Genomic DNA, 14654 nt, shown 5'->3' with positions numbered 1-14654 from the left:
ACTTCAACTCAACCTGCGACCTGTCCACATCACTGTGGCATGTTTCTCACAGGCATCTCTTAACCGGTTGATTGAAATGAGCTATGGAAGGAATGATATATTTCAGAGATATTGAATAAGGGGTACATGTTCAAGAAATTCGTACACCTTCCTTCTCACTCCTCAGCTTGTACATGGGAAGTGGAAGTTATGTGGCAGATGTTTAGGAACAGCTGCCTTCAGCTTACTTGTTATACCTTCTGTCCCTGCCACCTTTCTTTATTTGGTTTCTAACAAAAGATCATGTTCTTATGGTACTGGTACCAACCAAAACAGAGATATAGACCAATGGAACAGAACAGAGCCCTCAGAAATAATACCACACATCTACAACTATCTGATCTTTGACAAACCTGACAAAAACAAGAAATGGGGAAAGGATTCCCTATTTAACAAATGGTGCTGGGAAAACTGGCTAGCCATATGTAGAAAGCTGAAACTGGGTCCCTTCCTTACACCTTATACAAAAATTAATTCAAGATGGATTAGAGACTTAAATGTTAGACCTAAAACCATAAAAACCCTAGAAGAAAACCTAGGCAATACCCTTCAGGACATAGACATGGGCAAGGACTTCATGTCTAAAACACCAAAAGCAATGACAACAAAAGCCAAAATTGACAAATGGGATCTAATTAAACTAAAGAGCTTCTGCACAACAAAAGAAACTACCATCAGAGTGAACAGGCAACCTACAGAATGGGAGAAAATTTTTGCAATCTACTCATCTGACAAAGGGCTAATATCCGGAATCTACAAAGAACTCAAATTTACAAGAAAGAAACAATCCCATCAACAAGTGGGCAAAGGAGATGAACAGACACTTCCCAAAAGAAGGCATTTATGCAGCCAACAGACACATGAAAAAATGCTTGTCATCACTGAACATCAAAGAAATGCAAATAAAAACCACAATGAGATACCATCTCACGCCAGTTAGAATAGTGATCATTAAAAAGTCAGGAAACAACAGGTGCTGGAGAGGATGTGGAGAAATGGGAATACTTTTACACTGTTGGTGGGACTGTAAACTAGTTCAACCATTGTGGAAGACAGTGTGGTGATTCCTCAGGGATCTAGAACTAGAAATACCATTTGACCCAGCCATCCCATTATATTTGGGATATATCCAAAGGATTATAAATCATGCTGCTATAAAGACACATGCACACGTATGTTTATTGTGGCACTATTCACAATAGCAAAGACTTGGAACCAACCCAAATGTCCAACAATGATAGACTGGATTAGGAAAATGTGGCACATACACACCATGGAATACTATGCAGCCACAATAGTTCATGTCCTTTGTAGGAACATGGATGGATGAAGCTGGAAACCATCATTCTCAGCAAACTATTGCAAGGACGAAAAACCAAAGTGCGTGTTCTCACTCATAGGTGGGAATTGAACAATGAGAACACTTGGACACAGGAAGGGGAACATCACACACTGGGGCCTGTTGTGGGGTGGGGGAGGGGGAAGGGATAGCATTAGGAGATATACCTAATGTAAATGACGAGTTAATGGGTGCAGCACACCAACGTGGCACATATATACATATGTAACAAATCTGCATGTTGTGCACATGTACCCTAGAACTTAAAGTATAATTTAAAAAAATAAAAATAATAATAAAAAAATCATGTTCTTAAACTATGCATTCTAAACCAGCAGTAGTTCACAGGTGCCAGACCTACACTTGAAATACCCTAGGGCTATTGAGAGGATATTGATGACTGATGTGCTGGGTGTGATTTATTTTTTGCAGCATTTGATGAGCTTGTTGAAGCATACCAAGAGCAGGCCAAAGGACTTCTGGATGGCGGAGTTGATATCTTACTCATTGAAACTATTTTTGATACTGCCAATGCCAAGGTGAGCTAAGGGAGAAAAAGCAGACAGGGCTGGGCTGAGGGCTGTGGGAGAGTCCCCTGATGTTCAGAGAAGATAGTATTAGCCATTATCAAAGTTAAATAAATTACCTGCATTTGCTCCATTTCATTCTTGAGTGTTTTTAACTGAGGCCAGTACAATAAGAAAAATGTAAACCTGCTTTTGAAGCTTTTAAAATAACTTTTTTCTAATTATGAAAATAGATATTTTCATATATAGCTAGTATAAATGTGTATATTCCTAGGTAATAACTACATGCTGCTGGTTCTAAATTTGAAAGATACATAAATACACAGAGTGAAAAGTGAATATCCTTTCCTTTCCTAGTCTTTAGTTATCCAGCTCCCTTTCCAGAGACAGCTACTATTACCAGTTTGGGGGTCTTGGCAGATGCTGTACAGATATAAGCATGCGTGTACGTGTGTGTTTGTGTTCCTTACATACATGCAAAGGCACATAAGTTTATGGAGAGAGAAGCAAATATCCTTATATGTATGTTTTTACACAGTGTATCTGTAGGATACATTTCTACAAGTAAAATTGCTGAATCAAAGGATATGTGCATTATTAATTTTTATCTTTAGTGTCAAGTTACCCTCGTTTGAGACTGGACTCAATTATATTCCCTTCAGCAAGAAGTGTACAATAGTGCTGGTTTCACAACACCCTCACTAGCGCAGTGTATTATTAAACTATTTGACCTTTTCCAGTTTGACAGGTGGTGCCTCACTGTAGTTTTAATTTGTATTTTTCTTACTACTAATGTAATTGAGCATCTTTCTTTAGTTTTGGAGCCATTTATATTTTATTTTCTATGACTTATGTCTTCTGTCCTTTTTTTCTATTGGACTTTGGCTTTTTAAAATTGAGTCCTTTACTGAGAAAATGAGGCCCTTCTCAATAATGAACAGCAGCTACTGTCCTCCAGTTTGTTTGACGTTTGACTTTCTTTATGGTGGTGATGGTGGTAGTGTTGTGTTGTTGTTTGTTTGTGTGTGCGTTTTAATGGCGTAGGAGAATTTTTCTTAAATGTTATGTGGTTGAATTTACAGATTTTATTTTTTTTGTTGTGGAGGGGGAGACTATAGTTACAGAGGCACTCCTCAGTCGAAGAGAAGAAAAAAATGGAAAAATGGCCTTTTCCTCCCTAGTACTTTACAGTTTCATTAAATGTTTAATTGTTGTGGGAATCAGACCACAGGTCCAGAGTTTTTGAACTTTTTTTTTTTTTTGAGACGGAGTCTCGCTCTGTCACCCAGGCTGGAGTGCAGTGGCCGGATCTCAGCTCACTGCAAGCTCCACCTCCCGGGTTTACGCCATTCTCCTGCCTCAGCCTCCCGAGTAGCTGGGACTACAGGCGCCCGCCACCTCGCCCGGCTAGTTTTTTGTCATTTTTAGTAGAGATGGGGTTTAACCATGTTAGCCAGGATGGTCTCGATCTCCTGACCTCATGATCCGCCCATCTTGGCCTCCCAAAGTGCTGGGATTACAGGCTTGAGCCACCGCGCCCGGCCTTGAACTTTTCAAAAAAATTATTTTCTAAAATACTTGCAAGCAGGAAGAACATAGAGAGCCACTACCAGCCTGAAGCTGGATGACCACCCTACCTTGTTCTTAACACGTGACTTTCATTGGGTTCTTTTTTATATATCTTTTTAGAAATTGTTTTGTGAATCTCCAGTAAACAAAGTATAATTTGAAAAGGAATTCAGATATACATTTTGAAAATGAGAGCAGTAACAAACAAGATAAGGAATATATCTGAAATGAGATTCATATATACATTTGCTAAGAGTCACAGTATTGTTTAGATTAGAAGTAAGAGGGATTAACGAGGGGATAAAGCATGAAGGATATGTTTTGTTGAGTTTCTAAGTTTTCACATGTGTGGCATACATTCTGATTATATGGAACTAATGTCCCTCATGATGCATCTGGTATTTATTTTGGAGTGAGAAATAGAATTGGGAGCTAACTTTTTTCCTTTAAAGTTTAGTTTTCCTACCACCATCTATTAAGCATCCTGTTATTTCACAGTGATAGGAATGATGTGGAACATTATCCTTATCATCCAAAATTCTGGAGTGCATTTGAATTTCTGTTTTCTAGTAATCTGTCTGCTAATATGACGCTATTGTACCATTTACCATAACATTAGAATATGTCTGAGTAACTGGTAGGCTTAGATTTTTTTTTTTTTTCATTGAGTCCCATCCCCTTTTCCAGATACCCCTTTTCATGGCTATTCTTACATGTTTGTTTTCCATAAGATCTTTAGGATCAATTTGTCTATTTCTAAAGAGGAAATTCTGATATTATTGATTTAGTAACTTTCCATGAAAAAAACCTACCATCACAGGAAAGGTACACATTAATTACAGGTTGCATTCTGATGTCAGAGAATTAATTGTGAAAACATACGTATCTTAGAATCAAGAAATAAAATGATAAAAAGAGAAGATCCATTGCCTGGAACTTAATATGTGGACTGAACAGCACAGAATAACATAGGGATTTGTACCATTACTACCTAATCTAAGCTGATGCTGTTTTTTGCAATGATGGATACTGTTGGTTTATATACCTACCATGCGTATGAAAGGATGTGAAAAGCAGGGACATTCTTATTTATTAATTTTTGAGTCAGAGTCTTATTCTGTCATTCAGGCTGAAGTGCAGTGGCATGATCACAGCTCAACTGCAACCTTGAACTCCTGAACTCAGGCAGTCGTCCTGTCTCAGCCTCCTGAGTGTTATTTATTTATTTTTAATTTTTACTGAGGAAAGGAAGAAAGAATACTCTTCAGCTCCTCCTCAGAGGAAATACTAGTTCCTCGGTGAACTTTCAGTGAGCTTTTGTTTTAATATGCACAGTATTACACTTGAGAAAGGGGTGAACTTTCAGTGAGCTTTTGTTTTGTTTTAATATGCACAGTATTGCCCTTGAGAAAGGGGTGCTGGAGTTGTGCCTTACAAGGAAGGCATTTCTTCCCAGAGAGCTTGATGTATATCTTATCTGAAGAGGTCTTAGAAAAGGGTGCGTTCTAATCAGGAAGTTAGACTAATCTTGGAAACAGTCTCAGAAATAAAGACGTTCTTTCTTTTTTCCCTGACAGGCAGCTGTGTTTGCACTCCAAAACCTTTTTGAGGAGAAATATGCTCCCCGGCCTATCTTTGTAAGTTTTAAAGTGTTTGCACAATACATTCTGTCTTCTATTAATAATTGTCCTTTTGAGCATGTTTTTCCCCACCTTGCATAGTAGAACTATTAATAGTATCTTTTAGAACTCACCTACGTTAACTTCCATTGTTCACTTCCCTCCCACCACTTCTAGACCAATAGCAGTCTTATATCTGGAGAGGCAAGGAAAATGAATCTAGAAGTAGCTGATGAAAGGCAAGCTGTTCAAAAGAAGCCCTCTGTATTGGTCCTTGAAGCCAAAGGCTTCAAGGCTCAGTCTCATTAAGGCCCAAGGAGGGGTGGACTTGCATGCTGATGGTCACATAGCCAACACCGAAGACACCAGACTGCCGCTTTATTAACTCAGTAGGCAGACCTCTCTGCTGAGTCCTAAAATTGCTTGGTGAGAAGCGAATTGAATCCAGACAAGGGTGTTAGATAAGTCCAATGTTTAACAGCAGGAAGTCAGGATAACTTAATGTTATCTCTGGGAAAACTGCCTCTAATAAGACTGGATGTGTGAATTCCAAAGTAGTTTCAGTCATTGCTTTTGCCTCAGTGACTTTCCCTTATCTCTGTTTCTGTGGCTTCCTGCCTCTTCCCCTAATCTCTTGGCATATGTCTGTTCTGACTTACAGAAAGTGCTCCCTTTGAATTTGAGTTCCACGTTTCTTTTCCTTGTAAAAGAGCAAAGGAAGTCAGCTTGTTCGTTTGACTTTGTCCTTATAGCTATATTCTTGAGTCTGTATTGTTGACTTTGTTGACTTTGTCAATTCAGATTTCAGGGACGATTGTTGATAAAAGTGGACGGACTCTTTCTGGACAGACAGGAGAGGCATTTGTCATCAGCTTGTCTCATGCAGAACCACTCTGGTGAGTGATCCATCTTTCTCACTTCTTTTCTTTGTGGGGGAACCTTTTTTCATGGCTGTGGAATATGACCTGGGAGGGGATTGCTTCCACATATTTTTACTGTACCACTTCTATATTGAGTTTCCTTTAAGTACTCTCCGACTTTTCCCAAAAGGATTCAGAAGATTGCTGCCTAAATGGGTCAATTTGAGGGACTGGAAAGGTTCTCATATGGTTACCTGTTTTTGTCTGTAGGTGTGCCCTTTATAGTTTGCAGTGCTTTGCAAATTTTAGGGCAGTGCCACTCCCTATTTATGAGGCAACCAGAAGCAGTCAGTCATGGAATAAGGTGGGAATTCTAAAGCTCAGGTTTTTATCTGTAAAGTGAATATGGCAGTTGGCATGGTGGTGTGTGCCTGTAGTCCCAGCTACTTGGGAGGTGGAAGCAGGAGAGGATCTCTTAAGGCCAGGTGTTGGAAGCTGTAGCTCCTGTGAATAACCACTGTATTTCAGCTTGGCCAACATAGCAGGACCCTGTCTCTAAATAATTAAATTAACATGACTTTTACAATCTATTTAAAAATATCTCCCTTTTTACATTTTATTTTTCATATCAAAATGTTTTAAATCATGTACTTTGAGTCTCATGGAAGAGTATCTGAGTATATATACCGTTTTTTGCCTGGAGTTTTTTTTTATTCCTGGGCTTTTTTCTTCTATTCCTCCTGCCTGGAAGCTATGCTGGTCTCCTGCCCCTTTTCCCCCCTTTCCATCCACCATACCTCTTCACTCTGCTGACTTCTTCCTAGCCTTTAAGACTCATCTCAAGAATCTTCCCTCTAGAGAACATTCCCTCTCTCACTAGCCCAGATTGATATTCTTTGTTTACTTTTATTTTAGCCTTTGCCATAAAAAGTAAGAGTAGTAGACATTTGTTGAGAGTTTGCCGTGTGCCAGGCTCTGTTCTAAGTGCTTTATGTGAGTTCTTTCTTTAATTCTGGCAGTAACACCTTGAGGGTTGGTACTGGTATTAATGTCCCCATTTTAACAAGAAGGGTACTGAGACTCAGAGGTTGTAACTCACCCAAGGTGAAGTAAATAGAGAATCTGGGGACAGGAGCATGCTTTTAACCACTGTGTTATATCACATTTTATCAATTATGTGATGTTCTTTTTTTTCACTCTTAAATGTTTGTAATTACAGAGTGCATCTTACAGTTGACTTAATGTCATATTGTGGTTTCTTAAAAGGTGCTATTAATTTAAAGTGCATTAATAGACATTTGATTGGGCCTGACAATTAAGAAAATCGTTGTCTTGAACTGGTTGTAGATGACCTTCTTCACAGCTTATGAGTTTTTCCTGAGCAGTCTCTTCATCTTTATTTCTCTAGTGTTTAGTGGAATTCTTGGCACATAGTAGGGATGTAATAAGTGTTTAACAGAAAAACTGAGGGTAGGAAGTGTAGGGGTCTCTGAAGACAAATTTTATCTAGTTTATTTAAATTTTTGTGCCTATCCGTGAGTGTTTGGAGCATTCCTCCCTTCACTGTCTTTCTCTTTTCCCGCCCCTTTGCTAAGTCTGAATTTGTTATGTGGTTAAGTAAATGACACTGTAATGGATATATGTTACTCATGATGTATTTGTCAAAACCCAGAGAATATACAAAACCAAGAATGAACGCTAATGTAAACTGTAGACTTTAGTTACTAATCATGTATTGCTATTGGTTCACATTCTGATAGGTGTACCACACCAATGCAAGATCTTAATAATAATGATGTAGTCTTTCCTAGCGATTAGGTAAAACCTCTGTGTTGTCCTTTGTGTCACTGGAGTCTTTAGTTTGCCGAGAGTTCTCGAGGGCCCCTTAGAGGACGTTCTTCCTGCCACTGCCTCACCTCCAGGAGCTCCAAGATGAGGTTTTATTGAGGTCTAAATAATTTGTTTTTATTTCTTATGGAAACATTCAGTTTATTCTGACTTTTGATCCACTTGATGTTTAATTAAAAATTTATAAAAATAATCCTTTCTATGACTTCAACTACAGTCCATTCACAGAGAGAATGTATTTGCTCTCTGTTTCGTTATGAATCTTACAGACTGTAAGGGCAGATAGAAGGCAGCAAATAATATGTGAAAAGGATACATATTCTTATATATATGTAGGAAACTTTTGCTTACTGACTTGCGATTATCACGAACTATAGAACAGTGGGATAGAGCCTTTATATTACTGGTAATTCATCAAATATTTATTGAAATACTACTATATGTCCCGGAATACAGGCCAGTGTGGAATAGTCCACACTAGGAGAAATGTATAAGTAAATTAAAATATAAAATACACAATGCTATAGAGAACTATGAATAAAAATCTGGCAATACATGGGGTAGTGGAGTTCTTGTGGGATTTAGAGACAGCTTGTAAAGAAGGTGACATTTGACCTAGGTTTTGAAAACAGGAGACAGAGTTTTCTTTTTTTCTTTTGAGATGGAGTCTCAAAATTCGCCTATGATCAACAGCTTCCATTGGTGTGGTACACCTATTACAATAGGAACCAATATCAATACATTATTATTAACTGAAGTCTGTAGTTTACCTTAGGGTTCATTCTTGGTTTTGTATATTCTGTGGGTTTTGACAAATACATCATGAGTAACATACATCCATTACAGTATCATACAGAGTAGTTTCATTGGCCCCAAAGTCCGTTGTGCTCCACTTATTTATTCTTTTTCCCGGCTTGCTGGCAAGGAATCTTTTCACTGTCTCTATAGTTTTGCTGTTTCCAGAATGGAATATAGTTGAGACCACATAGTAGGTAGCCTTTTCACACTGGCTTCTTTCACTGAGTGATCTTCATTTCAGGTTCATTCATGTCTTTGTAGGCTTGATAGCTTATTTCTTTTTAACACTAAATAATACTCCGTTGTGAAGACGTACTACGGGTTTTTTCCATTCACGTATTGAAGACCATCTTGGTTGCTTCCAAGTTGGAGCAACCATGAACAAATCTCCCGTGGCCTTTCCGCGCTACTCACAGAGGAGTCCATCCGGCGTTGTTCTGGATTCCCATTGTAGCTTAAAGGGAAACTTTCATAATGTCTGGAACCCTGGATGCCCTGCAAATGATAGAGGAGGATGTCCTTAAGTTCCTTGCAGCAGGAACCCATTTAGGTGGCACCAATCTTGACTTCCAAATGAAACAGTACCTCTATAAAAGGAAAAATGATGGGATCTACATCATAAATCTGAAGAGGACCTGGGAGAAGCTTCTGCTGGTAGCTTGTGCCGTTGTTGCCATTAAAAACCCTGCTGATGTTAGTGTCATATCCTCCAGGAATACTGACCTGAGGGCCATGCTGAAGTTTGCTGCTGCCACTGGAGCCACTCCAGTTCCTGGCCACTTCACTTCCGGAACCTTCACTAACCAGATCCAGGCAGCCTTCTGGGAACCACGGCTTCTTGTGGTTACTGACTTGAGGGCTGACCAGCAGCCTCTTGTGGAGGCATCTTTATGTTAACCTGCCTACCATTGCTCTGTGTAACGCAGATTCCCCTCTGCGCTATGTGGACATCGCCATTGCATGCAACAAGGGAGCTCACTCGGTGGGTTTGATGTGGCGGATGCTGGCCTGGAAAGTTCTGCACATGCATGGCACCATTTCCCGTGGACACTTGCGGGAGGTCATGCCTGATCCCTGCTTGTACAGAAATCCTGAAGAAATTGAAAACGAAGAGCAGGCTGCTACTGAAAAGGCTGTGACCAAGGAGAGTTTCAGGGTGAATGCACGCTCCAGCTCCCGAGTTCACTGCTACTCAGCCTGAGGTTGCAGATTGGTCTGACATGTGCAGGTGCCCTCTGCCTATTAAGCAGTTCCCAACTGGAGACTGGAGTGCTCAGCCTGCCACAGAAGACTGTTCTGCAGCTCCCACTGCTCAGGCCACTGAATGAGTAGCAGCAACCACTGAATGGTCTTAAGCTGTTCTTACCTGGGCTGTTAAGCAACATGGAAATAAGGCTGATGGAAAATAAACATCAGTTTCTTAAAAAAAAAAGCTCCCGTAAACATTCATGGCAGGTTTTTGTGTAGACTTAAGTGTTCAATTCATTTGGGTAAATAACAAGGAGAGGATTGCTGGATCTTATGGTAAGACTATGTATGTTGTGAGAAACTGCCAGACTATCCTCCAAAGCTGCTATTCCATCTTGCATTCCCACCGGCAGCGAAAGAGAGTTCCTGCTGTTCCGCATCCTTCCCAGCATTTATTTGGTGGCATCAGTTTTGGATTTTAGCCATTCTAATAGGTGTTAGTGGTATCTTGTTTTATTTGCAATTCCTTAAAAATATATGATAATTTTGAGCATTTGCATATGCTTACTTGCCATCTGTGTATCTTCTTTGGTGAGGGGTCTGTTCAGCTCTTTAGACCATTTTTTTAAATTGCATTTATTGTTGAATTTTAAGAATTCTTTGTATATTTTGGATACAAGTCTGTCATATTCTACTTTCTATTGCTATAACAGAATACCTGAGATGGTAATATATAAAGAAAAGAGGTTTATTTAGCTCACAATTCTGAAGGCTGGGAACTTCAAGATTGAGTGGCCACATCTGGCAAGGGCCTTGTGCTGCTTCATAGCATGGCAGAAAAGTGAAAGGGCACATTAGCATGTGTGAAAGAGAAGGGACAAGAGGCTGGCTTGCTTTATAACAACAACCTGTTCTTGAAAGAACTGATTTATTCCCTTGAGAACTAATTCAGTCTCCAGGGAACTAACCTAGTCTCTGGAGAAAGACAGTAATCCATCTTAATGATCTAATCATCTGTAAAGGCCCCACCTTCCAACACTGTTTCATTGGCAATTCAATTTCAGCATGAATTTTGGCATGGACAAACCACATCCAAACTATAGCAAATCCTTTATCGGATAATGTGTTTCACAAATATATTCTCCCAGCCTGTGGTTTGTCTTCTCATGCTCTTAATACTCTCTTTTGCTGAACAGTTTTAAATCTTAGTGAAGTTCTAGTTATCAGTTTTTTTTTTTCATGGACCCTGCCTTTGGTGTTTTACCTAAAAACTCATTGCCAAACCCATGATCATGTAACTTTTTTCTGTGTTATTTACAAAATTTTGATCGTTTTGCAATTTATATATAGGTCTGTGTTCCATTTCGAGTTAGTCTTTGTGAAAGATGTAATGTCTGTGTCTAAATTAACTTTTTCAAATGCAGATGCCCAATAGTTCCAGCACCATTTGTTGGAAAGAATATCCGTTCTCCATTGGATTGCCTTTGTTTCTGTCAAAGATTAGTTGAATATATTTGCGTGGTTCTATTTCTGGACTCTATTCTGTTCCATTAATCTGTTTGTCTCTCACCAATTCCACATTGTCTTGATTGCTTGAGCTTTTTAGTAAGTATTGGAGTTGGATAGGTCAGTCCTTCAACTTTTGTTTTTTCTTTCATTATTGTGTTGGCTATTCTGGGTCTTTTGTCTCACCATACAAACTTTAGAGTCAGTTTGTTGATATTCACAAAATAACTGCTAGGATTTTCATTGGGATTCTTTTGAATATAGATCAAGTGTGAGAATTGATATCTTAACAATATTGTCTTCCTCTTCCTCTTTATAAACTTGAAATATGTTTTCATTTATTTAGATCCACTTTAGTGTCTTTTTTTTTTTTTCGTATACATCCAAGTATTTCATTTGTTTTGATGCTAGTGTAAATTGTTTTATGGGTTTTTTTTTTTTTTTTAAGACAGGGTCTTGCTGTGTCATTCAGGCTGGAGTGCTGTGGCATGATCATGGCTCACTGCAGCCTTAACCTCCCAGGCTTAATTGATCCCTTTGCCTCAGCCTCCTAAGTAGTTGGGACTACAGGTGTGCGCCACCACGCCTGGTTAATTTTTTTATTTTTTGCAGAGCTGGGGTTTTGCTATGTTGCCCAGGCTGGTCTCAAACTCCTGGGCTCAGGTGATCCACCTGCCTTGGCCTCCCAAAATGCTGAGATTATAGGCATGAGCCACTGTACCTGGCGTGTGTTTTTAATTTCAAATTTTGATTGCTTATATCTGGTATATAAGTAAACAATTGAGTTTTGTATAGTTACCTTGTATTTTGAAACCTTGGTATAATTGCTTGTTAGTTCAAGGAGTTTTTAGTGATTCTTTGGGATTCTGTACATAAACAATCATGTCATATGTGAACAAAGACAGTTTTATTTCTTCCTTTCCAATCCGTATGTGTACCTTTTACTTTCTGTCTTTTCTTATTGCATAGGGACTTCAAATACAATATTGAGTAAGCGATGAGAGTGGGTCTCCTTGCCTTGTTCCTTATCTTAGCAGGAAAGCATCTAGTTTTACATGATTAAGCTTGATATTAGCTGGAAGTTTTTTCTGGATACTCTTTATCAAGTTGAAATTTCCCCCTATTCCTAGTTTGCTGAATTTTTTTAATGAATGAGTATTGGATGTTTGTTAAATAAAATTAATTTTGGAATCATTTCAGATTTACAGAAAAGTTGCAAAGATAGTGCAGAGAATTTCTGTATATTCTTCTAGTTTTCATGTTAACATAATGCATGACTATGGTACTTTTGTAAAAACTAAGAGTATATTACTATAGTTTGAGTATCCCTTATCCGAAATGCTTGGGACCAGAGTGTTTTTGCATTGTAGAGTTTTTCGAATTTTGGAATATTTGCACTATACTTACAGTTTAGTGTCCTTAATCTGTAATCTGATATGGTCCAATGAACGTTTCTTTTGTGGGTCATGTCAGTTCTCAAGAAGTTTCATATTTTGAAGTATTTTGGATTTCCACGTTTCAGATTAGGGATATTTAACCTATATTAACTAAACTCCATACTTTATTCAGATTTCAAGGGTTTTCCACTGATAATCTGTTTTCTATTCAAGGATCCAGTCTAGGATGCCACATTGCACTTAGGAATCACAGTAAAAGGAAAAAAGTAAAATGTGAAAACATTGGAGACCACGTAGTCTAGTAACTTTGCAGTTGGCTCATAAATTCTGGAAGACCTCAGGCCCGCCACCCACTGACAGCCTTTTAGGATAGCAGGGACTCTGCCTGTGGGATAGGGCCTAAGTCCTGGTCTCCTGGACTTTAAGGGTAGCTAATTTCCACCATTCCATGTTCCTTCTGTCTCCAAGATTTCCCACCTTTTAAATGTTGCTTTCAGGTCAGCTTTTTTTTTTTTTTTTTTTTTTAAAGCAGTGTTAGCTTGTTGACATTTCTGCCCTACAGTATACCATGTGAACTGATTTAAGGAGTCCCTCCGTAGGCAGGGTCTTTCAGCTGTAAGATTATCTGAAGATGGAGACATTGGCAAAAATATTTAGTGCTGCAGGGGACCTCAATGAGATGTCTTTGAAGGTAGTTGAATAAAAGTGCTTTGAATGAGGAGATTTATTACCCACTTGGTTTTAGATATATTGTCTCTATCTATAACTTATATGCATAAATATGAATGAGAGATGATGCTTTTAATATGTTTTTTCTGTTTTTCTAGCATTGGATTAAATTGTGCTTTGGGTGCAGCTGAAATGAGACCTTTTATTGAAATAATTGGAAAATGTACAACAGCCTATGTCCTCTGTTATCCCAATGCAGGTAAGTGTTTCAAGGGGGTCACACTTGGGGAGATAAAAGTAACGTAAGACATGGCGTAGATGAGGTAAGAGATCATGAATAAAAGATCTTGTTTTGCAGGTGTTGGTATAGTTGACACTTAATAAATGAAGAGTATCTGGGTGCAGTGTTTCCCTGTAGACCTGAGGGAAGTTTGGCTCACCCTGAAGCTTCAGAACAGTACAAAACTTCCGGAAATGAGCTTAGTCACATAACTGACCAGAGTTTTGCCTTTGGTGACGGCGCAAGCCTTGTGGACGTGACCAGAAAGATGGGTGTAAAGAAGAGAAGAGAGACCCCTTTTCTCTGGTCCATTCTATTAGTAGAAGAGCAAAAGAAGAATCCTGTTTAGTGTTACCTTTCCTTTCTCTGAAAGCTTGGACTTGCAGCTCGTTATATGGAAATTTTTTGAAGATATTTGTAGACAGTTCTCAAACTTCCCATTGAATATTGGTGATTTGTTCAGGGTTAACCAGATTTCCCTGTGAATGTATTTGATCACTGCTTAGCTACTTAGAGCGAAAAGTCGTTTTTCAGCCTTCTTTCTCCAAATATATCATTTTAATGCACAATAGATTTTATTTCCCACCAGGAGTAAGATAACTGGAAGCAGATAATAAATAAAACAAGAAACTGGATTGTTGTAAGCTGAAGTCTTACTTGGCAAAGTTTATTCGAAAGGAGACTGGTTGATTTTTGTTTGTTTTTAATGGCATGTTAGTTGCTCATTAATTAGTTCAAAGGTTATGTAGTATTCCTTCCACCCCTACCCCCAAGTGGCTATGTAACAAGAATGAATGAATTTCCCCTATGGGAAGGGGTGGGGCTGGGGGCATTCTGTTGTGCCTAACAGTGAATAGAATCTTTTCTTTCAGATGGAAAAGAAATAATGGAGTTCATTTTCCTCTGTGATATTTGTGTGTGTGTGTGTGTGTGTGTGTGTGTTTTAAAGTTTTTTGGGAAGTGTGGTATCTCTTTGTTTACTGTGTAAATATTATGTGTTTGTTTTTGCAAGTAA

The 14654-nt window shown here is 38.7% G+C and overlaps 1 protein-coding gene across 2 annotated transcripts in view; it reads left to right on the top strand.

The window, feature by feature from the left end:
- MTR (5-methyltetrahydrofolate-homocysteine methyltransferase) overlaps nucleotides 1-14654 on the top strand; it is a 107900-nt gene that overhangs the window by 17790 nt on the left and 75456 nt on the right. For both annotated transcript variants that reach the window (XM_033200453.1, XM_033200452.1), the window contains exons 6-9: nucleotides 1811-1917; nucleotides 5052-5111; nucleotides 5895-5989; nucleotides 13518-13618. In XM_033200453.1, the coding sequence (XP_033056344.1) occupies nucleotides 1811-1917; nucleotides 5052-5111; nucleotides 5895-5989; nucleotides 13518-13618 (363 nt within the window). The remainder of the gene's footprint in view (nucleotides 1-1810; nucleotides 1918-5051; nucleotides 5112-5894; nucleotides 5990-13517; nucleotides 13619-14654) is intronic.

The sequence above is a fragment of the Trachypithecus francoisi genome, unplaced genomic scaffold, assembly GCF_009764315.1.
Source record: "Trachypithecus francoisi isolate TF-2019V2 unplaced genomic scaffold, Tfra_2.0 Lachesis_group5, whole genome shotgun sequence".
Classification (NCBI taxonomy): Eukaryota; Metazoa; Chordata; class Mammalia; order Primates; family Cercopithecidae; genus Trachypithecus; species Trachypithecus francoisi.
The sequence above is the reverse complement of the archived record's forward strand: the minus strand, read 5'-3'. Positions and strand labels throughout refer to the sequence as shown.